The sequence below is a fragment of the Myotis daubentonii genome, chromosome 14 (genome assembly GCF_963259705.1).
Source record: "Myotis daubentonii chromosome 14, mMyoDau2.1, whole genome shotgun sequence".
Classification (NCBI taxonomy): Eukaryota; Metazoa; Chordata; class Mammalia; order Chiroptera; family Vespertilionidae; genus Myotis; species Myotis daubentonii.
The window spans coordinates 22,916,547-22,941,759 of record NC_081853.1 but is presented as its reverse complement, the minus strand read 5'-3'; the positions used below and the strand labels follow the sequence as shown (position 1 = coordinate 22,941,759).

At 40.6% G+C, this 25,213-nt stretch overlaps 1 protein-coding gene and 1 pseudogene across 18 annotated transcripts in view; one reads left to right on the top strand and one right to left on the bottom strand.

Moving 5' to 3' along the window:
* The first annotated feature begins 2,834 nt into the window (after positions 1 to 2,834).
* On the top strand, positions 2,835 to 2,934 carry LOC132215983 (U6 spliceosomal RNA; annotated as a pseudogene).
* Positions 2,935 to 8,942: 6,008 nt separating this feature from the next.
* SETD5 (SET domain containing 5) overlaps positions 8,943 to 25,213 on the bottom strand; it is an 82,772-nt gene continuing 66,501 nt past the window's right edge. For 14 of the 18 annotated variants that reach the window (XM_059663428.1, XM_059663427.1, XM_059663434.1 and 11 more), the window contains 7 exons: positions 23,438 to 23,682; positions 20,185 to 20,241; positions 17,406 to 17,876; positions 13,800 to 14,095; positions 12,022 to 12,155; positions 11,455 to 11,543; positions 8,943 to 11,148 (listed from right to left, as the gene is read on the bottom strand). In XM_059663428.1, coding sequence (XP_059519411.1) covers positions 10,540 to 11,148; positions 11,455 to 11,543; positions 12,022 to 12,155; positions 13,800 to 14,095; positions 17,406 to 17,876; positions 20,185 to 20,241; positions 23,438 to 23,682 — 1,901 coding nt within the window. In that variant the 3' untranslated portion in view covers positions 8,943 to 10,539. The remainder of the gene's footprint in view (positions 11,149 to 11,454; positions 11,544 to 12,021; positions 12,156 to 13,799; positions 14,096 to 17,405; positions 17,877 to 20,184; positions 20,242 to 23,437; positions 23,683 to 25,213) is intronic. The other 4 variants (XM_059663431.1, XM_059663435.1, XM_059663438.1 and 1 more) reach the window with 1 other exon arrangement.

Below are 25,213 nucleotides of genomic sequence, written 5' to 3'. Positions count from 1 at the left end.
TTTCATTTTTATCTGTTTTGATGTTTTTCAGAACTTCCATCTTTGTGCTTGCTTTCCCATCTTCTCTTTGTGTTCCTCTTCAGAATCTTTATGTTCACTGTTGCTTTGCTTGGACTTCTCAGTCCTCCTCCTCATCCTTCTTGTGCTCTTGGTGCCAGAGTACCCGATCTTTGTGTTTACTATGAGTCATTCAATTGGGAATCCGCTGTGATCTGGGAATCGCTGTGCAGATGGCACCCACTCATTTGGTCCAGAGCAGCAAGGGGCAGACGGCACAGGGTGCAGGGGGGGGGGGGGGAGTGAGACACAGAAGGTGGGAGGGACATGTGCGGGGCTTAGAGGCCCCCTGAGGTGCGGTAAGCGGGAGCGAATCCCAGCAGTTGTGTTACAGCCTAAGTTCGAATTTCCTTTAATTGTAACTCTTGGTTTTTGTTCCCTTGCTTTTTTCTTTTATCCACATGCTGCGTTGTTTTATTTTTGCCTGTCTTCTATATTTGTCACTTTTTTTTATAGAGCAGTTTTAGGTTCACAGCAAAATTGAGCAGAAAGTACAGAGATTTCCCATAGTCTCCCTGCCTCAAAGGTGCAGTCTTCCATATTATTAATATTCCCCCACGAATATTCCCCTAGCCGGTTTGGCTCAATGTGATAGAGCGTTGGCCTGCAGACCAAAGGGTCCCGGGTTTGATTCCGGTCAAGGGCATGTACCTCGGTTGCACGTTCCTCTCTGGCCTGGGCCCTGGCTGCGAGCATGCAGGAGGCAACCAATCGATGTGTTTCTCTCTGTCTCTCCATCTCCCTTCCACACTCTAATCTAAAAATCAGTGGAAAAATGTCCTTGGGTGAGGATTAAAAAAAATTCCCCCATGGAAGTGGTACATTTGCTACAGTTGATGAACCTACATTGACACATATTTTCACCCCAAATCCACAATTTGGACAAATGTATAATGACATGTATCATTACAGCATCATTCAAAAACAGTTTCACTATCTGAAAAATCTGTGCTCTGCCCATTCATTTCCTTTCTCCATCTCCTGGCAACCAATTTTTTACTGCCCCAATAGTTTTGCATTTTCTAGAATGTCACCTACAGTCATGCACCACTTCCTGACAGCAGTTAAGCAGTTTTGTCATTGTGCGAACATCGCAGAGTGCACTTCCACAAGCCTAGATGGTACAGCCTACAGCACACGCTGGCTATCTGGTGTAGCCTATTGCTCCTAGGCTATAAGCCGATACAGCATGTCACTGCACAAACGACACAAGATTAAACCAAGCACAACAGAAAACCCAGTAAAAAGATGCAATGAACAGAAGATGTATGAGACTGCTGGTGGTATAGCACAGCATGATGTTTTGTGGCAAACTTCATAAGCTTCATTTTTATAAGTAGAAAGAGTACTCTCTAAAATAACAATAAACATACAGTAAATACATAAGCCAGTACCACAGTCATTTATTATTATTAACAAGTATGTACAGTACATAGGATAGTGTGTGCTATACTTTTACACTATTAACAGTGCAGTGGAAAAAAAAACCAAAAAAAACAGTGCAGTGGGATTGTTAACACCTGCACCAGCACAGATGCATGAGTATTGCATTACTTCACAGTGTTAGGACAGCCACCATGTCACTAGGCAATACAAAATTTTCAGCTTCATTAGAATCTTATGAAACCACCATTGTATATGTGGACCATCATTAACTAAAATGTCATTTTTTTAAAAAAATATTTTTATTTTTATTGATTTCAGAGAGGAAGGGAGAGAGAGATAGAAACATCAGTTGATCATCTGCCTCCTGCACGCCCCCTACTGGGGATTGAGCCGCAACCCAGGTATGTGCCCTTGACTGGAATTGAATCTGGGACCCTTCATTCCGCAGGCCCATGCTCTACCCACTGAACCAAACCAGCTAGGGCAAGTTGAGACTTTTTAATGTATCTGTTGACTGTCTCTGTCTTCTTCAGAAAAACGTCTGTTCATATCCTCTATCAACTTTAAATTGAAAAATTTTTTGCTGAATAGTATGAGTTTTTATATATTTTGGATATTAACCCTTTATCATCAGATATATGATTTGCAAGCATTTTCTCCCATTCCATAGGTTGCCTTTTCATTTTGTTGAGTTTCATTTGCTGTGCAGCTTTTTAGTTTGATGTAGTCTCACTTGTTTATTTTTGCTTTTGTTTCCTTTGCCTTTGATGAAAAATTCACAAAATCAGCACCAAGACTGGTGTCACAGAGCTTACCACCTAGGTTTTCTTCTAGGAGTTTTATGGTTTCAGTCCTTAATCCATTTTGAGTTAATTTTTGTATATGGTGTTAGATAAGTGGCCCAGCCTTATTCTGCATGTGGCAGTCCAGTTTTTCCAGCCACCATTGTATACTCTTAGCACATTTGTCAAAAATTAATTGACCGAAGTGCTTGCTTTGGCAGCACATATACTAAAACTAGAGGCCCAGGGCACGAAATTTGTGAACTTGTGGGGGAGGGAGAGGTGATGGGCCCTCAGCCCAGCCTGCACCCTCTGGTAGTCCGAGAGCCCTTGGGGGATGTGCGACTGATGGCTTAGGCCCACTCCAACTGGGGAGCGGGCCTAAGCCATTAGTTGGACATCCTTAGTGCTGCCATGGAGGTGGGAGAGGCTCCCACCACTGCCACTGCGCTTGTCAGCCGTGAGCCGGCTCAGGGCTTCTGGCTGAGCAGTGCTCCCCCTGTGGGAGCACAATGACCACCAGGGGGCAGCTCCTGCATTGAACATCTGTCCCCTGGTGGCCAGTGCGTGTCATAGTGACTGGTCATTCCACCATTCAGTCGATTGGCATATTAGCCTTTTATTATATAAGAAGATTAGAACGATACAGAGATTAGCATGGTCCCTGCACAAGGATGACACATAAATTCGTGAAGCACTCCCTCCCTCCCCCAATTAATTGACCACGTATGCATGGGTTTATTTCTGGGCTCTCTATTCTGTTGTACTGATCTATGTGTCTGTTTTTAAGCCAATGCCATACTGTTTTGATTACTATAGCTCTATAATATAGCTCTTGTTCTATTTCTGTAAAGAAAATGACAAATCTTGATAGGATTGCATTGAATCTGTAGATTGCTTTAGATTGTTTTATTGTTGGGTTTTAAGAGTTCTTTATCAGATATATCTTTGCAAATATTTTCTTCTAGTCTATGGTTTATCTTCTCATTTTGATAATGTCTTTTGCAGAATTTTAACCAAGTCTAGCTTATCAATTATCTTTCATGGATGATGGCTTTAGTGTTGCAACCAAAAAGTCATTGTCAAACTCAAGGTTTTTTTTTATATTTTCTTGTTTTCTGGGTGTTTGATAGTTTCGTTTTTTTACATTTAGGTCTATGATCCATTTTGAGTTAAATTTTGTGAAGGATGTCTGTATTGCCTCTGCTTGTGAAATATCAGCTATGTTTGTATGAGTCAATTTCTGGGCATTGTATCCTGTTCCATCGATCTCTTTCTGTTCTTATTTCAATACTACATGTCTTGATTACTGTAGCTTTATATTAATTATTGAAGTCAGACAGTGGTAGTCCTGACTTTGCTCTTCTCTTTTAATACTGCATTGGACTGATATCCTAACAATGAGTCTTCCTATCCATGACCATGGAATATCCGTTTATTTAGTTCTTCTTTCATCAGTTTTGTAGTTTTCCCCCATAGAGTTCTTGTACATATTTTGTTAGATTTGTTTACTTCTTTTGGGTGCTAATGTAAATGTTGTAATTCTCAAATTCCATTTGTTGGTATATAGAAAAGTGGTTGACATTGTTGTACAAGGTTTTTTTTTTTTGTTTGTTTGTTTGTCTTTTAATTCTTTTGGATTTCCTACAAGACAATTAGGTCACGTGTGAACAAAACCAGTTTCATTTCTTCCTTCCCAATCTGTGTAGTCATTTCCCTTTCTTGTTCTGTTGCATTAGCAAGGACTTCCAGTACAAATGTTGTTAAGAGAGTGAACATCCTTGTCTCATTCCTGGTCTTAGTGTCAAAGCTTCTAGTCTCTCTTGATTAAGTAGGATATTAGCTATACGTTTTTTTGTAGTGACTCTTTATCAGGTTGGGACTCCTTCCTAGTTTTGGAGATGTGCCACTTTGTTTATCTACATGTCTTTATTGTCTGTGGGGATAGTATTCTGCTTTCTTTGGCATTTGACTTTGATCCTTTCTGTTAAGCATGTTTATGTTAGTTTTTCTTCATTTTTAAGGAGACATGATTTATGAATTTTTCTAGTTTCAAGTTTCTACAGTACTTTTTGTGTGTAAAATATTAAAATATGAAATGTAAAAAAAACAGCTGTTTGAACTCAGCACAGAATAGGACTTTATAACTGTTTCTTTTAGGAGTTAATAAATTTATTAAATAACTTATTCCCAGGAAGAAAATACACCCTGGATCTAATGGAAAAATCCTAGTTTCACTCTATTCAGTGAATGTGATCCCCCAACCCTATCTTTATTTTGACTGTCCTGATAAATTTAGACTCTGTTAAGAGTATCTTTCAATGTGGAGCTCTGTCCATGGGGGCTTTGCTGGTTAGAAGTTTTTTGAGCTCAGACTGATCCAGCCGCTTGGCTTAACCAAGCTTCCTTGGGGCCCACTGCAAACCTCTCCCAATTTTGGCTGTAGTTCTTAAACTGGCTCACTGAACTTCCAAATGAGAACGTGTTGTTCTGGAGTTGAGATGCATCAGATGCTCCATTGCTTCTTCTGAAACAGGTGATACCATGAAAGTCTTGTGGTGATTGGTGGTTTATTTCTACATACCTTATTTTGGGGCTCATGGGGGATATTTAGTTTTCCTGTAATGTTGCCCAAGGTTTTGTTTTGCTACCATGGCCGCTCTGTGCACTTTTATTAAGGATTTGAGAAATACTCAAAACAATATTATCTCAGAATCACTTCCAGGTTAAGTTCTGAAAATAGAAACAGGTAAAAGTTAAAGGGGAACACCATCTTCTTCAATGACTATGCTTTTCTCTAAGGTGTTGTCTTTATCAACCTTGAGCACAGGGTATATATATATATTAAGAACTTTGGCAAAACCCTTCTTATCTCCCTGAGCTTCACAGAAGATTAAAGAGGCTGTCCCAGCTCTGGTTGATGAGCTTATACTAGTAATATATGTAGTTTCAAAGCAAATGGACCACTTCATTTGGACAATGGTGCACTTTTTTCCTTCAGGGTGACCCTCACACTGATGCCCCAGGGCCAAAAAGGCCTGACTGCTGTTTACAAGGTATAAAAGGGTACGGCATATTTTTTCAGCTAGTTAAGTGACTTCTAGGCACAGATTCATAGCATTTCTGGCATTTCTCTATTTTTTCCTGGATAAACTGCAAAATTTCCAAAACTGTCAGTTTGGACCTGCCATTTAGAAGAGACACATCTTGGACAAGTTGTATTTTCTAAAATTCATTAACAACTTATAAAACAGAGATAATACCTACCCTTATACATTAAGTTTGAATGAGCTAGCCGATGGCATAAATGGAAGAGTCTGACAAACTGGAAAGCCATAAATAAGATGCACCATTGCACTAGTTTAATACTGTTCAGCTTCTTACATTTATACCATATCAAAACCACAGTACTTAGTAATAGAGTAGGTACTTGATAACAATAGCAAACATACTAATTCCTAATAGGCATGCCTGGCACACAGTAGGGATTTAGTAAATAATTATGGAACAGAACCTTTCAATTCTGGCAATAATCAGATGAGCTTAAGCCCTGTGGTATAGCTGGAATATTGAACTAGGCCTCAATTTCCCACCTTTAAATTCTAGCATCTGACTTGCTTCCTTCTCAGAATTATGAGACCAAATAAGACACTATATATGGCCCAGCTACAGTGGCTCAGTAGTTGAGCGTTGACCTATGAATCAGGAGGTCATGGTTGGATTCCATGTCAGGGTACATGCCTGGGTTGAAGCCTCCATCCCCAGTAGGGGGCATGTGGGAGGCAGATCAATGATGTTTCTATCTCTATCTCTCTTTCCCTCTCCCTTCCTCTCTGAAATCAATAAAAATATATTTTTAAAAAGAACTACAGCCCTAGCCAGTTTGGCTCAGTGGATAGAGTGTCGGCCTGGGAACCGAAGGGTCCCGGGTTCGATTCTGGTCAAGGGCACATGCCCAGGTTGTGGGCTCGATCCCCAGTAGGGGGCGTGCAGGAAGCAGCCAATGATTCTCTCTCATAATTGATGTTTCTATCTCTCCCTCTCTCTTCCTATGTGAAATCAATTAAAAAAAATATATATATATTTTTAAAAGGCACTATATATGGAAATACTTCTTAAAGAAGACCATGAACCTATTTTTTTCACCCCGGGCAGAATTCAGTTGTGGCTGTTATAAGATTACTAAGTATTCCTACAGGCATTTTGGAAAGGCCTTCAAAAAAGGTAATTTTTATTCTGGCCGAAGCCGGTTTGGCTCAGTGGATGGAGCGTCGGCCTGCGGACTGAGGGGTCCCGGGTTCGATTCCGGTCAGGGGCGTGTGCCTGGGTTGCGGGCACATCCCCAGTGGGAGATGTGCGGGAGGCGGCTGATCGATGTTTCTCTCTCATCGATGTTTCTAACTCTATCTCTCTCCCTTCCTCTCTGTGGAAAATCAATAAAATATATTTAAAAAAAAAAGGTAATTTTTATTCTGTCTCCAATTGGTTACCTCCTAAGTTCTTTAAAGAAATGAATAGCATTTTCTCTATTTTTGAATCCCTTATATGCTTAGCAAAGTGGTAGTGTATCATAGGTTTCAGTAAATATTTGTCAAACAGTAAAATACTGTTACAGCAATCCATCAGCAAGCACTGCTGTTTACTTGCAAAACATGCCCTGATTTCAAGTACTTCTCCTTATCCCTGTTATTACTATCTATCTTTCTTTAAAAATATATATTTTATTGATTTTTTTACAGAGAGGAAGGAAGAGGGATAGAGAGTTAGAAAGGGGATGAGAGAGAAACATCGATCAGCTGCCTCCTGCACACCCCCTATTGGGGATGTGACCGCAATCAAGGTACATGCCCTTGCCTGGAATCGAACCTGGGACCCTTCAGTCCGACGCTCTATCCACGGAGTCAAACTGGTTACGGCTGTTATTACTATGTTAATAGAAGCCATCACTGTATTGTTGCTTGCCTAAATAATTGCTATAGCTTCCAAACTGGTTTCCCGGCATCTATTCATCTCTCTCCCAATTGGATCGAAACAATCAGAGTAATTTAAAAAAACCAACCAATAAAACATAAATTAGACTATGTCATCTCTCTGCTTAATATTCTGCAATGACTTCCCCACTGTACTTAGAATCAGATTCTTTAAACCCACAAGCTGTACCTCAGGTCTCAGCAAATCTGACTAGCCCAGCTGTGGGCAAACTACGGCCCGCAGGCCGGGTCTGGCCCGTTTGAAATGAATAAAACTAAAAAAAAAAAAAAAAAAGATTGTACCCTTTTATGTAATGATGTTTACTTTGAATTTATATTAGTTCACACAAACACTCCATCCATGCTTTTGTTCCGGCCCTCCGGTCCAGTTTAAGAACCCATTGTGGCCCTTGAGTCAAAAAGTTTGCCCACCCCTGGACTAGCCACATATTTCTGTAAATATGGTCTTACTGGAGCACAGCCATGTACTGCCTATGGCTGTTTTTGTGCTGCAATGGCAGAGCTGAACAGTTGTGACAGCAACCACATGGCTTGTAAAGCCTAACTATATTATGTGGCCCTTCAGAGAAAGGCCAGTTTGCTGACCCACTGTACCATACGACCCAACGCCTATCTTCCTGGGTATCTACCACCCCCCTTCCCTGCCCTGGTCATTCACTATATCCTAACCACAGCATTCTTGCTCAGAAGCTTTGTACCTGCTGTTTAACGCCCCAGGAAAGATCTTTATTCTTATCCCCCGACTGCTTCCTTACCACTGAGGTCTCAGCTTAAATGGCACCTTCTTAGAAACTTCTCTGATCTACCAATTTAGAGTGAACCCTCAACCTCCCTAGTTATGTAACAGCTGTGAAACTTGAAAATTATGGACTGGTTTAGTTCTCACCCTGCTCTACAGTGTAAGCATCTTGAAAGCAGAGATTTTTAATCTGCCTTCCTCAATGCCCCATTTAAATCACATAAACCCACCACCAAAAACAATGCCTGAAATTATTTAATAGAAAAGAATGAGGCCAATAAATCGTTGCTGAATGAATAAGGTTAAGGCCAAGGTCAGGAACTCTAGTCTGGTTCAAGTCAGTTTGCAATGCTCAGTTCCACTGCTGCAGGCTGACCTGCCCGTAATCATAATAAAAGGCAGAAAGACCAATCCATATTCCTGGCCTCACTATGGGCACAACTCCACCAAGAGCACATCCTTCTGAACGTGGGTACACCTTGCCCTCTTCAGGTAAGGAAACAGTTAGGAAAATATGGCAAGGCAAGGTCACAGAACTGGACAAAGAAGTTCTCAACTTTATGATTATTATGGTTAAGAATTTTATTATCAAAATTATTACATCTCTTGTGAAAGTTCAAATGTTACATCAAGGTGTAAACACTCCACTTGAGAAAGAAGTGATACTTCTTCCCTTCCAAGAGTTCCCCCCACCCCCCGCCCCCATCCCCCCCAGAGGTCTGGTCTTGACAGCACCCTGCCCACACAGAGTGGCTGGGGTCTCTGCACGTGCCAGGCAGGGTGAGGGCCGCCTGCCTGCTGGCCTCTCCCCTTGGTTAACAGCCAAGGAGAGAATGCAAACCCCAGCCCAAATGGAGAGACATTTACATACGTTTTATATAATATACAAAGAAACCAGCATCCCAGGCCACATGATTTCCACTCCCAAGGCTCTCCCAGACTGATGGGTTTGTGGGGGAAACAATAAAAAGAAAAGTATTCTGCTGAGTTGTCAGCATTAAAAAGAAAAATCTCCCCTCATTTGAGCAAACACCTGATTTCAATTGTGAAAAAATGAAATTTTGTAACAGTCACACACAAAGAGAGAAGACTGTGCATATGATAGTTGTAGGAAGGGTAGAAGGAAGGGGACAGAAGAGGCTGGGCAAACAACAAAACAACAACAAACTGGAGGGAAGGAAGGAGGGAGACTCACAGTATTATCTTGTCCGAAAGAAAAGAAGTAAGGTCCACTGCAGCACCAGGGATTACACCTGTCATAGATCTGCTACCCCTACCATGGTTATAACTGAATACAAAATTAGATAAATAAAAACACGCCGGATATTACAGTAAACAAGTGAAAGAAATAAGCTGGCAACTGTATGGAATTTAAAAAGATTGTGTACCCCACCTGGGCTGGCTCCAGGGCTCCTCCAGGGGTGTACAGCAGGCACAATGCACTGATGGGGAGAAGCCAGTCTGCTCTTGTCTCTCATCCAGAACAGTGTTAGGTGCGTGGGTGGCTTTCTAACTGTCTCACCCAGGCCACTCTCAAATAAGCATCCCCCCCAAAGAAATGTGGAACATGCCCACACACAATCACAGTCCTGTCGGCACCACTCCACACATCTTTCCACTCTTACCCTGCAGTCACGAGTGCATGCTCCCCAATCACGGAGGCGGTCCTACTCATGGGATCGTCAACTCCTGATTAATTGGGAGTAGAAAAAATAAAATTCAAAGAATTCCCAAACCATCTGGGATACATCCTAAGTAAATTTATTGCCAACAGCTGATAAGTAGCAATTGGCCCACCTCACTTATCATTCCTCTTTCCTTTACCTATTACTTCATGGGTTACTGAGCTGTGAAATAGCTTGGGGAAGGGGAGTGGGATGGTAACAGCTGGGGGATCAGACAATCTACTAGGTTAATCTGCTCCTGAATAATCAAGGATTGACCACAAGCTTTTCTTCAGAGAGCCAGGTATCCCTTAGAGCACATTCCAAGCTTCACTATCCCTGCCTATTTCTCGGTGATTTAAAGACAAAGGTAGGAACATACTTGGTGGACACATCTTGGCTGGATATCTGCTTTTGGAATGGTTGTCTTCCGGTGAACATTTACATACCTACCTTTTTTTTAAGTGCATAAAACCCTAACACTATTAAGATGGCTTGGGGTTTGGAGATTGGCTCTTTTCACATTTTTTTTTCTTTGAAAAGAAAACTTTTTTTGGATTTAAAAAGATGTCCTCACTGCACAAGTGACTACAGGCTACAGGCAAGGATGGGAGACGGAGGCTTCAACACAACTCATTGCACTTAGAACCGTTACTAACCGAAACACCATTTGCTTGTCAACAATGTACCCTTAACAGCAGGGAGAAACTTCTTTATAGTCTCTGCTTCAGACAAGATTTACATCTTTCTCCAAGGCCTGAGCCTGTTGTGACCACAAGTCTTGTTTCTTGTCGACCAGACCCAATCCTCTGGCACCTTGTACCCCCTTCCCCAGCAATCTGCTTGGCCTAGGTTCCAGAGGCAGCTGGAAGGAAGCAGCTATGGGCTCATTCAGTTCGGTTTGCCCAAATCCAGAAGCCCTAGGAAAGTCCTGTCTGAGTCTTGACTCCCGACCCTTGCAATGGCTGGAGTCGGTACTGGTGCACACCCCCACTCCCGCGGTGCGGGTAGTGCTGTGAATTGGAAACCGCAGATACCCTGGAGGCCTGGTAGGCAGTGGACTGCCCAGCACTGGGCAGACTGATAGTCCGTAAGTCTGATGGCAATGACGACCTAGAGTTCTGAGGAAAGGAGGTGGAACTCAGAGTTCCTGTGCTGGACTGGGAAACCGAGTCTGAGGTCGGTGAGTCTGAGGGCCCCTGCGGGGTAGGGCTAGCAGCACTTGAAGGGCAGCTCCTCCTTGGAAGACTGCTGCCCGTGCTGTTTCCAGAATGTGGCTGGCTGCTGTAATACCCTGGGGTCCCCGTAAATGAGGCCAATGAGTCTGTGGACACAGGGTGGGCGGGGCTGGAATAGGACGTAGAGGAGAGGGAGGATTCTGAAGAACCGTGAGAGGGGGGGTTTCCAGGTCTCAGTGCAGTAGTTCGATAACTGTATCCTGGAGATTGGGTGGGATGTCCTCGAAAGGGGGAGGAACTTTGTTGAAGTAGGCTTTGTGATTCTGTCCGTGGACTATCACACTGCAGGAGCTAGAAAGAGTTGGGAAGAAAAGGATAAAGAGGTGAAAAAGTCCCTATTTAAGCCATTTAGGTTTGTGAATATTTAGAACACCCTACTTTTTCTTCATCTTAACTACTGTTCTTTTTAGAATACCAAAGACAGTAAAATGGCTATCTCTGATCACTTTATTTTTCTGGAATGATTTGATTACCCGAAGGTGAGCAGATGATGGCTTATTTCTAAGGCTGCTGAAACTATACACAAAGATGGCATCTCAAAACACTGGCATCCAGAACATATTCCTATGCCCAGAGATGAGCAATTTTTTGCCTCACCTGGTAGCTGTATCTGGAAGGGCTGTAAACGGCCGCTCCTTTTGAGAGTGCCGAGCTCAGTGTCTCTGGGCCTTCTCCATCTGCAGGGTCTGGAATGTAATACAAAAATCAACTTGGCTTCTTAGAAAGTGAGAAATAGCCATTGTTTATTGCAATCACCAATGCCATCACTAATCCATGCTGCTCTCTTTCTGTCAAATAAGGTGAGTGCAGCATGCGACAAGGGCAAACGGAGTGGTTAATTATGGGCTATGTCTTAAATGCCTGATCTGACTCCTGTCTCCTTTCTCTTCATCCTCCAACAGGGTAGATTTCCAGGCCTTTGGACAGATGAGTTACCAAAAGGTATCCCTTGGGGGGAAAAAAGCAGACAGAGAGAAAAGCAATGGTAGATCTTAAGAATGCTATAGCCCCAAAGAGTAGAAGTAAACCAAGCTGGAACCGTGCATACAATAAAGCCCAACCACATAAGAAGCTGACTCACCTCAGCCTAGCATTTGTTATGAAATGTATGGAGCCTGGTCACGCGTCCCTCAACTGGTTGGCAGCACAAAGCCATAGGCTTACCTGAGTCTTTCTCTGTGATGTTACTCTCCCATGTGGGAGAAGGCTCTCCTTTTTGGGCCACTCTCACACTGCTTCGGAGGACCTTGGGGATGCTCCCTCCTTCTCGGAGTCGTTCTACTGATGTGGGAACCATCCTGTGAAGGCAACAGGGTGCAAGTTTATGCCGCAGGACTTCAGAGTCAAGAGTCTGGAACATCTGAATCTCTGACAAAGGTTGTACAACATATTCACTTAAAAAACATCTTCTTAGACATCATTTTCTTCACCAATTTAAAACAATTTGTTTTCTCTACTCAAACCATGTCAGGCACAAAAGAAAAAAGACTTTTAAAGAAAAAGCACAATAAAGAATTTTTAAAAAATTACATTCCATCTTGATGTTAAAAAAAAAAAAGCAATCAAGGAAAAAGTAAATTTAAGATGTCTACTTCTTTTAACGAACCCCCCCTCCCCCAAATTATAAGAGAAAGTTTATTTAGAAAGTTACAGAGGTAGTCTACAACCAAGATTACTTTATCCAGCCAAGCTATCATTCAGAACTGAAGGTCAGATAAAGAGCTTCACAGATAAGGAAAAGCTAAAGGAGTTCATCACCACCAAACCAGTATTATATGAAATGCTGAAAGGTATCCTTTAAGAAGAGGAAGAAGAAGAAAAAGGTAAAGATACAAATTATGAACAATAAACATGCATCTATCAACAAGTGAATCTAAGAATCAAGTGAATAAATAATCTGGTGATCATAATAGAATCAGGGACATAGAAAGGGAATGGACTGACTATTCTTGGGGGGGAAAGGGGTGTGGGAGATGCGGGAAGAGACTGGACAAAAATCGTGCACCTATGGATGAGGGGACAGTGGGTGGGGAGTGAGGGCGGAGGGTGGGGCGGGAACTGGGAGGAGGGGAGTTATGGGGGGAAAAAAGAGGAACAAATGTAATAATCTGAACAATAAAGATTTAATTAAAAAAAAAGAAAAAAGAAAGTTACAGAGGTAGTAAAAGCGAGCCACAGAAGAAATGGGCTCAGGGCACAAGTTACAGAGGCAAAAGAAGGGCCCTTGGAGCTTAGGAGAAAGGCAGAGGTGACAAACCTGGGGGAAGGGCAAGTCATGGGCATGCTCCCAACAGGGAGAGTGTGCTCAACCCCCATTTTGAAATGCTAAGTTTTCTCTCCTGTGAAGTCATGTGCCTGGCACATGTAGTATTTAATACATGTTTATTAAATAAACATGTAGTATTTAATATTAATAAACATTATTTATTTGAGCCCCACTCTTCTTGCCCAGAATTCATTTCTTCAGTTCAAGATCACTGAACTGCCTCATCTTCTATTTCACTCATTTGGGATACTCAAGTACTTGCCATCAGTATTAGTTATTTGTGGTATCCCCTAAGCCAGACAAGTTCTTTCAGAATATGTCTTATCTCTCTTCTAGCTGTGTGGAATTGAGACTTCTGTTGTCAATTTAAAGTGAAACTGAGCTGAACTCCTGATTTACCTTTCATATGAAATGAAATAACATAAGAGGCAGTGTTAGGGCCCAGCAAATACTATACTGTATGCAGTTCAAAGTGGTGTACCACAGGATCAGTGGCAATTGTTTGCTTTTATAAAGCTGGGGGGTGGTGGTGGTGGTGGTTCTGGCTGATATTATTTAATCAGCTGAACAGGATAGAGGGCACTGTTGTCTTGCTTTCTCAGATAAGTGTTCCCATACATTTAGATAAAACTGGGAACAATTCATTTAATTATTAAAGCATCAAATATCAACTTACCACCTACTGCTGATATTCTCTTGTGGTCTGCAGTGAGATGAAGTGCCTCTGGAATCAGATGGGCTTACCGCCTCCAAATGGGACAGGGAGGAATGAGATGGGGAGAACTTTTTGTGAGGGGAAGATGGGGTTCGGGCTGAGGATCCCTGCACACCGTGGGCACCAGTGTCAGAAAGTGAGTTACTGCTGCCTTGCCCAGCTCCTGCAGACTTGCTTTTGCTCTGTGCAGAGTCACTGCCCCCACCAGAATTCTCCTTGGCTTCCTGTTTCCGTTTGCGGTACTCCAGCAGGGATACCTAGGAAGGAAATAACAAACAGGACTCTAGACATTGTTAGTGGATCAGTAGCAATGGGGAAATATAGACCCCTATAAACCATCAGCAAGCCATGTGAACAAAGCAGGCACCAACATTGGCAACTTTCTTCAGGTATGATGCAGATCTGAGCACAGCTACATATTTACATCAGTTAGATATTGGTAAGGAGAAAAGAAGACACCAGGCAATAATATTTTTGAGGACTGGTATTCACTAGTAGAGCTCAACATTTTTTTCTGCCTTCAGAAGAACTTGTGAGATTATAGTGCTATCATAGTTACCTGCAACAACAGTAGCTCCAGAAAAGGGAGGGAAGAGAGTTGGGAGCTTATGTAGTTTGAAAAAGTCTTCCAGGTGATTCTGATAACTTTTTCTAATGCCTTAGAAATCCTTAGAGATAGCTGTTTAAAAAAATAGAGAAGCCTGGCCAGCGTGGCTCAGTGGTTGAGTGTTGACCTATGAACCAGGAGGTCATGGTTTGATTCCTGGGCAGGGCACATGCCTGGGTTGGGGGCTCAATCCCCAGTGTGGGGAGTGCAGGAGGCAGCCAATCAATGATTCTCATTATTGATGTTTCTCTCTCTCTTCCTCTGTAAAATCCATAAAAATACATGAAAAAATAAATTTTTAAAATGTCAGAAAAATATTTTTAAAAAGAGGAAAAAAAAAATACTCCCCAAACAAAAGAAAAACCCTATTCTTCAGGGTTCTTAAATGTGCTTAATTTTCCAAGATACACTCAAGAGATTCATTAATGTTTGTCATACACATAGAGAAATTAGTATAAAAGGAGAAAAAAAATGATTTCACTTCTTATAGTAGCAAGTCAGCTCTATTAAACCTATACAGACTTGGAAATTTCTCCCCATCTCATCGCTCATCTGCCTCATTCTTTCCGACCACCACAACATAATCCGCTCCTTGCCCTGCCTGGCATACCTTCTCTGTGCTGCTACAGTGCATTGTGCTTACAATGCTGGTAGTCTGTTACAATGTGTTGCTTGTTTCCCCACTAAACTGTATGGTCTACCAGGGCAAAGACCAAGTTTATTTGTTTTTTTTTTTAAAAATATATTTTATTGATTTTTTACGGAGAGGAAGGGGAGAGGGATAGAGTTAGAAACATCGATCAGCTGCCTCCTGCACACTCCCCACTGGGGATGTGCCCGCAACCAAGGTACATGCCCTTGACCGGAATCGAACCCGGGACCCTTGAGTCCACAGGCCGACGCTCTATCCACTCAGCCAAACTGGTTAGGGCTATTTGTTTTTTTTATCTTTAACATCCAGCATAGAACTTGGCCAATAGCAGGTGCTCAGCAATAATTCTGAAATAAATCACGATTTCAATCATTTTTGCACATAATGAAACCAGAAATCCAAAGTCTATTTCCATTTTTGTTCCTGATAGACAATGCTGTTCATGCAACAGTCTTCAAAATCCATTGCTGTTTTATTCCAAATTATCTGCCAGTGTTTTCTCCTTCTATCGTCTTAGGGTTCTCATTTTTTGTCCAAATGTAATATAACAAAACTCAAACTAAGATAAATTTTACATATGCATTTTTCATACACAATCTTGGAAAGGAGTTAATAATTTTTGGTAATGTATTTTATTTTAATGTAAATGTAAAAAGCCACTAAGCTACATTTTACCAATAGTACTAAAGATATTTTGCAATTATGTGAGACTGTCACACATACAGAGCATCTAGCTTCTCTAGCCCTTCCCAATAAATAAAAGTTGCTGTGCCAACCCCCAAATACTCCCATGCATATCTAAATGCCCTTAGTTGAAAAATCACTGATATAAAAAGCAGACTTTTGGCTCTGTAATTTTTAGAACAGGCATTGCTTAAAAGTCAAGTCCCAAACCATTAGACAACTCCCTATAGCAGTGATGGCGAACCTTTTGAGCTCGGCATGTCAGCATTTTGAAAAATCCTAACTTAACTCTGGTGCTGTGTCACATATAGAAATTTTTTGATATTTGCAACCATAGTAAAACAAAGACTTATATTTTTGATATTTATTTTACAAATTTAAATGCCATTTAACAGAGAAAAATCAACCAAAAAAAATGAGTTCGCATGTCACCTCTGACACGCGTGTCATAGGTTCGCCATCACTGCTTTATAGCCTGGCTCTGTCCATCCATATCTCTCTCTCTCTAAAAATATATTTTATTGATTTCTTACAGAGAGGAAGGGAGAGGGATAGAGAGTTAGAAACATCGATGAGAGAGAAACATTGATCAGCTGCCTCCTGCACATTCCCTACTGGGTATGTGCCTGCAACCAAGGTACATGCTCTTGACTGGAATCGAACCTGGGATCCTTGAGTTGGTAGGCCGACACTCTATCCACTGAGCCAAACCGGTTAGGGCTGCCCATCTCTCTTGATTTTCCTCCTTACTCTGCCCACCCTTCTCTGACACCATGGCAACACTCAACTGTTTACAATCACACCCCATCCATAATTACTTGTCACATAATTAATTGTTCTGCTCCCTCTTTTGTTACATTCTCACCCTCATTTGTTGGATGATTGATTCCTACTTATTGTCTAAGATCAACTAAATCAGTGACCTGTTATCTCTCACTCCACCAGCCTTCAAATTGGCCAAGAGCTTCTGGCTTATTCTTAAAGCACCCTCCACAGATCTGACTAGCCAGGTTCCCCTGTTAAGATGTGTTCACCACTGAACAACTATTTTGAAGCATTCATCACCATTATAATTAATTACTTATTAATATAATTATCACTTGCTATGAGCCCCCATTAGGGCAGAACCTAGGAGGCAATATAGCATGGTGGCAATAAGAGCATGCAATTGAGAATCAAACAGACCTGGGTAGTATCCTGGCTCTTCCATTTACTAGCTGTGTGACCATGTGCAAGTCACTCAACTTGCCTTAGTTTCCTCATCTGCAAAGTGGGAAATTACCTATCTTACAGGATTATTTTGAGGATTAAGTGCTTAAGAAAGCTTAACAGTGACTAGAACATGCGAAGTGCTAAATAATACAACTAATTACTAATATTCTTTTCCACTGCTCTATTCTTTGAACTGCCTACTATGTGTATGGCACATACACAATAGGCATTTAAATTTGCTGATTATTTACAAAATTTATCAAATTGTATTAAAACAGCCTGTATTTTATTGGGCATGGCAGAGACCGTGTCTTACTTATCTTTGTTTTCCTCACACTGAGAGCAGTGCTGAACACATAGTGGTAACTTCATAAATATCTATTGTTAGTGCTCTCTATGGTGTGAAACTTACCTTTTTCCTCTGTGGTGGGTTCTGGGGGGCAGATGGGACTCCTTCACAAGCCCTTTCACCACCAGGTGACATGGATCCACGAGAGACTTCTTTCATAAAACCATGTTCATATCTGCTGGGAAACCCTTCTGCAGGGGAACAATATCCCCCGTCCAAATGTAAAGGCTTCCTATCTCCTACTAGGGGAGACCCTCGATATAATCCATCTGCTCGAGGCATAGCGTTCAACGGGGAATAGGCATACATTAAGTTAAACTCTGTCCGAAATGCCTGGTCCGAGTTCCTCACGAGGGTCTGATGTCCATCCCCATTCCTGCTGGGAAAGCCAGTCTCAGAGGTGGGCCCAATGGAGGGGTGAGGAGCCAGGTCAGAATGAGCTGAGTTGATGAGGGACGGTCTGTCAGCACAGCTGTTAGTGTTGGAGTCAAGGTAGCCTACTTTTGCCAAGTCCAGGTCTTTTCGGTGACAAAGCTGAAAGAATAAAAATCAATGGAGACATGGGGTAGGGGAGAAGGAAAACAGTCAAAGGGCAGAAAAGAAAGGAGGGAAGAGGGGCACAGGTGAACAGCAGAGACAAAAGGGATGAAAGCAGAAGAGAGAATGCCATTAACATCTGTGAGTCCCATGTAGCAATAGTGTATACAGGCCAGATCACTAAACAACCCCCACCTTTCCCAAATTACTTTCAAATCTTTCTGGAGGAGAATAATGAAAAAATTAGAATTAGGTAATTGGCCAAATGTGACTACTTTGCCTGCTTAGCCTTTCATCAGGTTTGCTGAATCGCCTTGCACTACATTAAGGGATTGGCAGTATTAATTTGGGATTTACCTGAGCCCCATGTACGCTACAGAGATGAGACCAGCTGGCTTATATAACTGGCTTCTGGTGTTATTTGTTTCTAAGTTAATATTGATGGAAGGTGGAAGGAGGAAAAAAGTTGAAAGAAAGTAGAAAGTAGATGGAAAGTCAAGTATTTAAGGTACTGGTTCAGTCAAGGAGAATGGCATCAAAGACATCAACCAACCAGTTCTTCACTCACTTTCACTATTAAATAGATATGTTCCTCATAAAACCTTCTGGTCACTCAATTCTTATTTATCCTCTAATCTATGTCAACACACCATAATACCACTAATGCCCATCATTGCAGAATATCTAAAATGCTGAAATGTGCCAAAAATAAGCCCCATCTACTATTTGGTTATCATTACCTCCTAACACCAAGATTTTCCATCACTAGGTCAACTAACTAACTCTAGAAAGAATGGTTCCAGAAACCCAGATAATATACCATGTCAGCCTCCAAAATATGCTATCTTAGAACCTTTAGCACCTGAGGAGAGAACACTGTACTTTCCTTGTAAGAAAAACCACCCAGAAAACCTCTAGTACACTAGAATACAACCTCTCTCAGTTTCACAATCCTCTATAAAATCCTACTGATTCGGAATTTGGTCTACTGTCATTGTGTTTAATACTAATTTTTTATTAGAAGGAGGGGTGTGTGTTAACAGTTAATTTCTAAAAGGTTATGTGAGATTATATAACTTCCTCTTCAGGAGGAAAAAGACTATGTGGATTCATGGAATTAATCATTACTACCTCTGTCCAAATCTTCTAATAGTTAAGAAATGCTACCACTAAAGTCTGAATTTTAAATCTCCACAGCAACAGGGTTTCTGAGCAAAGCACTCAATTGATATCCTAAAGCAGTGGTCGGCAAACTCATTAATTAGTCAACAGAGCCAAACATCAACAGTACAACGACTGAAATTTCTTTTGAGAGCCAAATTTTTTAAACTTAAACTATATAGGTAGGTACATTGTTGTTAACTTAATTAGGGTACTCCTAAGCTGGCTTTTGCTAAAAACGTCCTCAATCTGATTGAGGTACGTTCACTGAGGTCGACCCCTTCCAACTCTCCCATCCACACTCGTCTTGTATACTTGTTTCGTCTATCTCCTTTCCAAAAACCGACTCTGTGCATGGGCCACAAAGTTTCAATCGCACTGTACGTGCGCGCCCGCATGTGGTGTTTTGTGGAAGAGCCACACTCAAGGGGCCAGAGCGCTGCATGTGGCTCGCGAGCTGTGGTTTGCCGACCACTGTCCTAAGGGATACCACTTGTATGGCAATCATATTCCAACCACTGCAGAATGGAGGCATGGGTCACAGAAGCCATGGCCTGCCGTAGTTTTCCTGTGTACCCAGTAAGGAGCTACAAGAATGTAGAAAGCCAAGAGGCTTGCCTCTCCCATTTTAAAGAAGTTCCTCAATCTACCAACCAAAACCCAAAACATGCAGTTAAACAGAGCTCTCAGATTAACCCAGGAACAAGGCATAAATCACTGCCTAACTTTCCCAAGAAGCTGCTCCTTTATCAACCTAAAATAATAAATATCAAAAAATAGCTCATACCAACGTTTGATCCAACTTTTCCTACTTAAAAAACACACATTGTCAGACTTTCTTTAACAAGGCTCCTACCATACTTTCAGCCTTCATTAAACTTTACTTCTAGATACTATTCTTCTTTTAAACTCTTTAGCCACTCCCTCCCCACCAAACACACATAGCTAGTTTATTTTCCTCCACCTACATTGAGAGTTCTAAGTAACAACCAGTCATACATGGGAAGATTCATTCAACTTACAGTGACCAATCGGCCACCCTCCAGCCCATCACCCCATTTGCTTGGATACCCCAGCCCTTCCCATACACTCATGCACACTCACTATCAGCCTCCAAGTGTGATTGAGATGGTGTGATAACTACCTCGGGTGACAGGGACTCGGGCCTATTCGCAGGGTAACTCTCAGGGGAGGATATGTTCTAGAGGAGGGAAAAGCATCTTGTTATTCATCTACTTGAAGTCAAGAAGCAAAACAAAACAAAAAAATAAAGTAAAAGCAAGCATAGATAGTTAGCCACAACTTTTTTTTTTTGGGTGGGTTGGGAGGGACAAGAATGCACAGGGGAAATGTTTAACTGCAGAATTCATCTCAATGAACAGAATGATTTGTTAAAATGCTTCCTGGTGCCTTTGAAAGCATTTAAGAATAAACTGGTTATGTTTCATGCTATAAGTAAACATCTCAAGCAGATATCAGGGAAGAGGTGAAATTTCACACTATTACAGTTGACCCTTGAACAACACTGGTTTGAACTATGCAGGTCCACTTATATATGGATTAAAAAAATATGTATAGTACTGTAAATGTATTTTTTTCCTTATGATTTTTCTTAAATTTTTTTCTCTAGCTTATTTTATTGTAAGAATACAATATATAATACGTATAAAATACAAAATATGTATTAAGCGACTTTATGTTATCAGTAAGACTTCCGGTCAACTGTAGGCTATTAGTAGTTAAGTTTTTGGGGAGTCAAAAGTTACATGCAAATTTTCGAATGCGCAGGGATTCGGTGCCTCTAACCCCCTTCTTGTTCAAGGGTCAACTGTATATTTCTTTCTACATTAGATGAGAGTTTAGCAACCTATAGTATTTGTTATTGGGCACCTGACCACTTATTTCTCCTTAGGGGAACCTTTTTCTTTCACCCCGCATCCCCTTCTTGAACATTACATTTCCTCATTTTCCTATATGACTCAGGCCCACCACTGTTACCCAGGGAAACCACTTAGCATGTTAGCAGATGACAGGGCTAGGGGGACAGCCTGTTCCTCTTAAATGACAGTTATAGAAGATATGACTGATGGACTTTGTAGCTCACAGACTAGATGGTCTTGACATAATCTAATCAGATCTGACCACACCTACCGACATTCTGATGTTAAAATCCATTGTATTTTTAGAAACAGAGAGGGGGAAAAAAGCAGTTGTGTATACTGAGAGTCCCTGCTTCCAAAACAGGTTTACCCTTACGGCTTTCACCTGAGGTATCACTACCATATCAAACAAACTGGGCAGTGAACTCTGATGGGAAGATCTGAATGGTAAAAAGTGGAAAGAATGATGGTGGTAGTTGTGACAAGAGTTCAGGGTGCCAGGGGTAAGGTGGGGGCGGGGGGTTCTTAATGTTGTCTACTACAGACAACTGTGTCTAGGGTAGGGGAAATGAGGCTGCTTCCGCAGAGCAGGATATTTTTTGACTAGAAATTTTACTTGGTGGGATGGGTAGAGAGTGTGAGATGGATAGTGAAGTATGGATCACAAGGCAGAAAGAGAAGGATTATTCTGGTGGGAAGGAGGGGCAAATTAAGTGTGCCTTCTCAATGCTGCTTTTAGTCTCTTTTCTTGATGCTTCCCCGCTCCTTACAATCTCGTTCTTTTCCACTACATGTTTCCTTAACTCCTTGTCTTGGAGTTGGAGAAATTTCTCACTTTTCTCCTGGAATGTTTTTTATTTTTCCTTTCAAAAACATTCTTTCCCCAACCAAACTGATTTTTACTTGTGACACCTTTAGGTATTTCTCTGTGTCACAGTCTTGGATGGAAATAAGGTTCCCCACACCTTCTTAAACTAGAAAGTAGGAAAGAGTATGGCAATTAGAATGATAAAGATGGTCAGGATAGTGAAGTTTGTTTTTTAATTGATCAGAAAGGCTAAATTTTCTCAGTTAAATAATGAGATAAAATAGTAGAGACATACACTGAACTTTATGAAGGGATGGACTATTTAATACATTATAACATTTCCCCCACTCCTGATATTCTAACATTATGCTTAGACTATGCATCAATAAAAAGATCTTTGATTTAAAAAAAATATGCAACACTTTACACTTTCATAGTGTTTCATAATTATCGAAAATACTACAAGGGATAGGAAATACACTGAGTACTAAACTTGGCTGTTTGGGAAGGCAACTTACCTTCTAATTTTATGTTTAATTATAATTATTACAATGACAAGGTCTGAACCCCTATTAATATAATATGCTGCCCACCAGGGAGAATGTCCTCTCACGAAATTTTATTTATCAAACTCTAGCTGCTAACTGAAAAGTCAACTGCAATCAGACCAGGTAAACTTAGTAAGGCCTGAATCAGCTGCTTTACTATCTGGCTAAAAAGAACGCCACAGGGAATTATTAGAAATCCAATGTAACCAGGAATATTTTTTACCTGCCAGATAGAGGCTTGCTCCAAAAGTCAAGTTAATATGGTCTAGCTTAGGTATAGCTGCCTCTTGTTTTTCAAGTTAATATGGTCTAGCTTAGGTATAGCTGCCTCTTGTTTTTAAGGTTGCTACCTCGTTCTGAGTTAGCCATTTACAAGTCCAGATATTTTTTAAAAATAGTGTCTGTTTAATTATAAATCAAAGCAACATACAATAAATGAGGTATATTTTTATATACCTGGAATCTACTCTATAAATCTGCTGTCACCCAAACTTGAATACTAAAGTGATTCAGAATCGTTTTAAAATAACTGAGATATAAATTTCTAACTTAATCCAGAGAGTGAATGTAATTAATTTGTCTTTATAAACGTGTTGCTAGTTTCTGTCTTGTTCCTAACACATTATAACAAAAAGGGAAAGTAACCTAGAGTAGGGAAAAAACCCTCATTTGCCATAAACCATATGCTTTCTCAATCCCTATTTACTGAGCCCATAATGAGAATACAAAACAACAGGGAAAGAGACACTTTACTAATTTAAAGGCCTAGAAACAAAGACAAAAATATTATAATCAGAGCTCTCAGGCTGTGTCATTAATGATTACTAGGCAGCTAGAGGCCTGTTTAACAAGTAGAGAGTAAGGCCAAAGATGGGAGGTCTAGCATGCTTACTGCCTAAAGTTAGGGAGACCAATGGACTACATGCAAGAGGCAAATGAATGTCATCTGTGGTATAATTATTCCTATTTTGGGAATATGTGGATTGCCAAGATGAGAGGCTACCAGGTAATAGGTCACACTGACCCTGAGGTTTCCCATTCTCTTGCTGAGACAGGCAAGGAACATGGTAAAGAAGCATTTGGAATGATATTGTATTTAACATGAGGAGGTGCAAATGATGACTTCATATTCAGCACTCCCAACAACCAAACCCAAATCACCTCAAACTGCAGAGGAGTATTACAGCGACTAGCAGTAGTAAGAGACGTGATTGGTGAGAACATGAGGCTGTATCCATTTCGACATTCTTCCTCTGGGTGAGATGGGCCAGGTGTGGTCAGCTGGGGGCTCTTTGAGCCTGGATTGGGAGGGGGTGGTGTGACTGGAGAAAGAGGCCGAAGTAACTTGGTGACATTCTGCTCCATCAGATAGCGAGACTTCCATTTCTTTAAAGGGCTCAACAAATCTGTGAAATACAAAGCTCAGATGAGAGGCTGAAACCTCAGCTCAAAAGGAAGCTCTGTAGTAAAGCCATTAATTTCTAGTCCACAATGGCTCTTAACTTTTCTTTTGCCTCAACCCATTGTTACCTCCTGCAATCAAATCAAAAGCCCAAAGAAACTCTTTAATTGCCACTCTTTTTTGAAACTATCTCCCAGAGAATTGCCAGATAAAACTGACATGTCTGACTGACCCCTGGAGCTAATTTCTTCCAGTGGAAAACATAAATTAATTTTTACACTGAGTTTCCAAAACACCCAAATTTGTGTCACTTTGTAAAAACCACCCTCTACTTAATTAACATGTCACCAGCTCAAACTTCCTGAATGCTAACTCTTTTCTCTTTTATCTTCTCCTAAACATTTTTTTTGGCCATTTTTCAGCAGCTTTTGATGACATTCTGCTTTAGTAGGAAAGAGGTACACATGATTACCTATTCCATATGTAACCACTAATTTTTGAAACGACTTCTATGAAAACTCCCAACCACTTAAAACAGCTAGGCTGGAATTTTTTCTCATTAGAATATTAAACTTTCTATACTTTTCAGGTCCACTTAAAAAGGAAGTTAGTATTGTATATATTTTTTAATGACTACTCAGACCAAAGAACCTATCTCGCTTTCTCTGAGGAAAAATTTACTTTTATTCATTTACAATAGTTAAAAGATATTTATTTACTTAATAGCTACTATATGAAAACCACTGAACTAGGTTATTTGTATGTGTGTGTGTGTAAAATGTTCATCATATAATCTAATCAAGGGTATTTACAAACTTGTAATAAACAGAAAACATGTAAAATATATTTAGTATAAGTTTAAGAATCTCAACAGAGGTGATCATACTGCTGTTAGTAAAAAATAATTATACTTTTCAGTGCTTATTATATACCAGACACTATACTATGTGCTTATGTGAATTAATCAGATTTCATTTGAACAACTCTATAAATTCAGCACCTCTATTATCATCCCCAGTTTAAAAACGAATTTGATGTATAGAGAGATAAAGACAAGGTAATCTGGTTCCCATTTACATTATTAATCACTAGATTAAATTATATCCCCAAGGCTTGGTGAATGGAGTAACATTTATCCCAGGCCATCAAGGAAAGGCTTTGGGACAGTAGGTCATGATCAGAGTTATGCAACATGAATATTATTCCGGTAGTAATGGTTAGGATATGATTAGAACTGGGAAACTATTTGAATTAATGGAAGAGTTAACCAAAAGAGTTTTGAGTCACTGAGCTTGAGAAGATTTTAAATACAGTGGAAGATTAAGTGCAAAGAATACTTGAGATATATATTTTCCTTTTTGATATCTGAGAATTTATTTTCCTATATTGGAAGTATATTTGTATTTTCCTTTTGTTCCAGATACTAAGTATTTTTTCTTATTTCTCCTTTTGAAAAGTGCCTAGGTATACAAAAACAAATGTGTTTCGTGGCTTATATTTATCTTTTTTTAAAAAATATATTTTATTGATTTTTT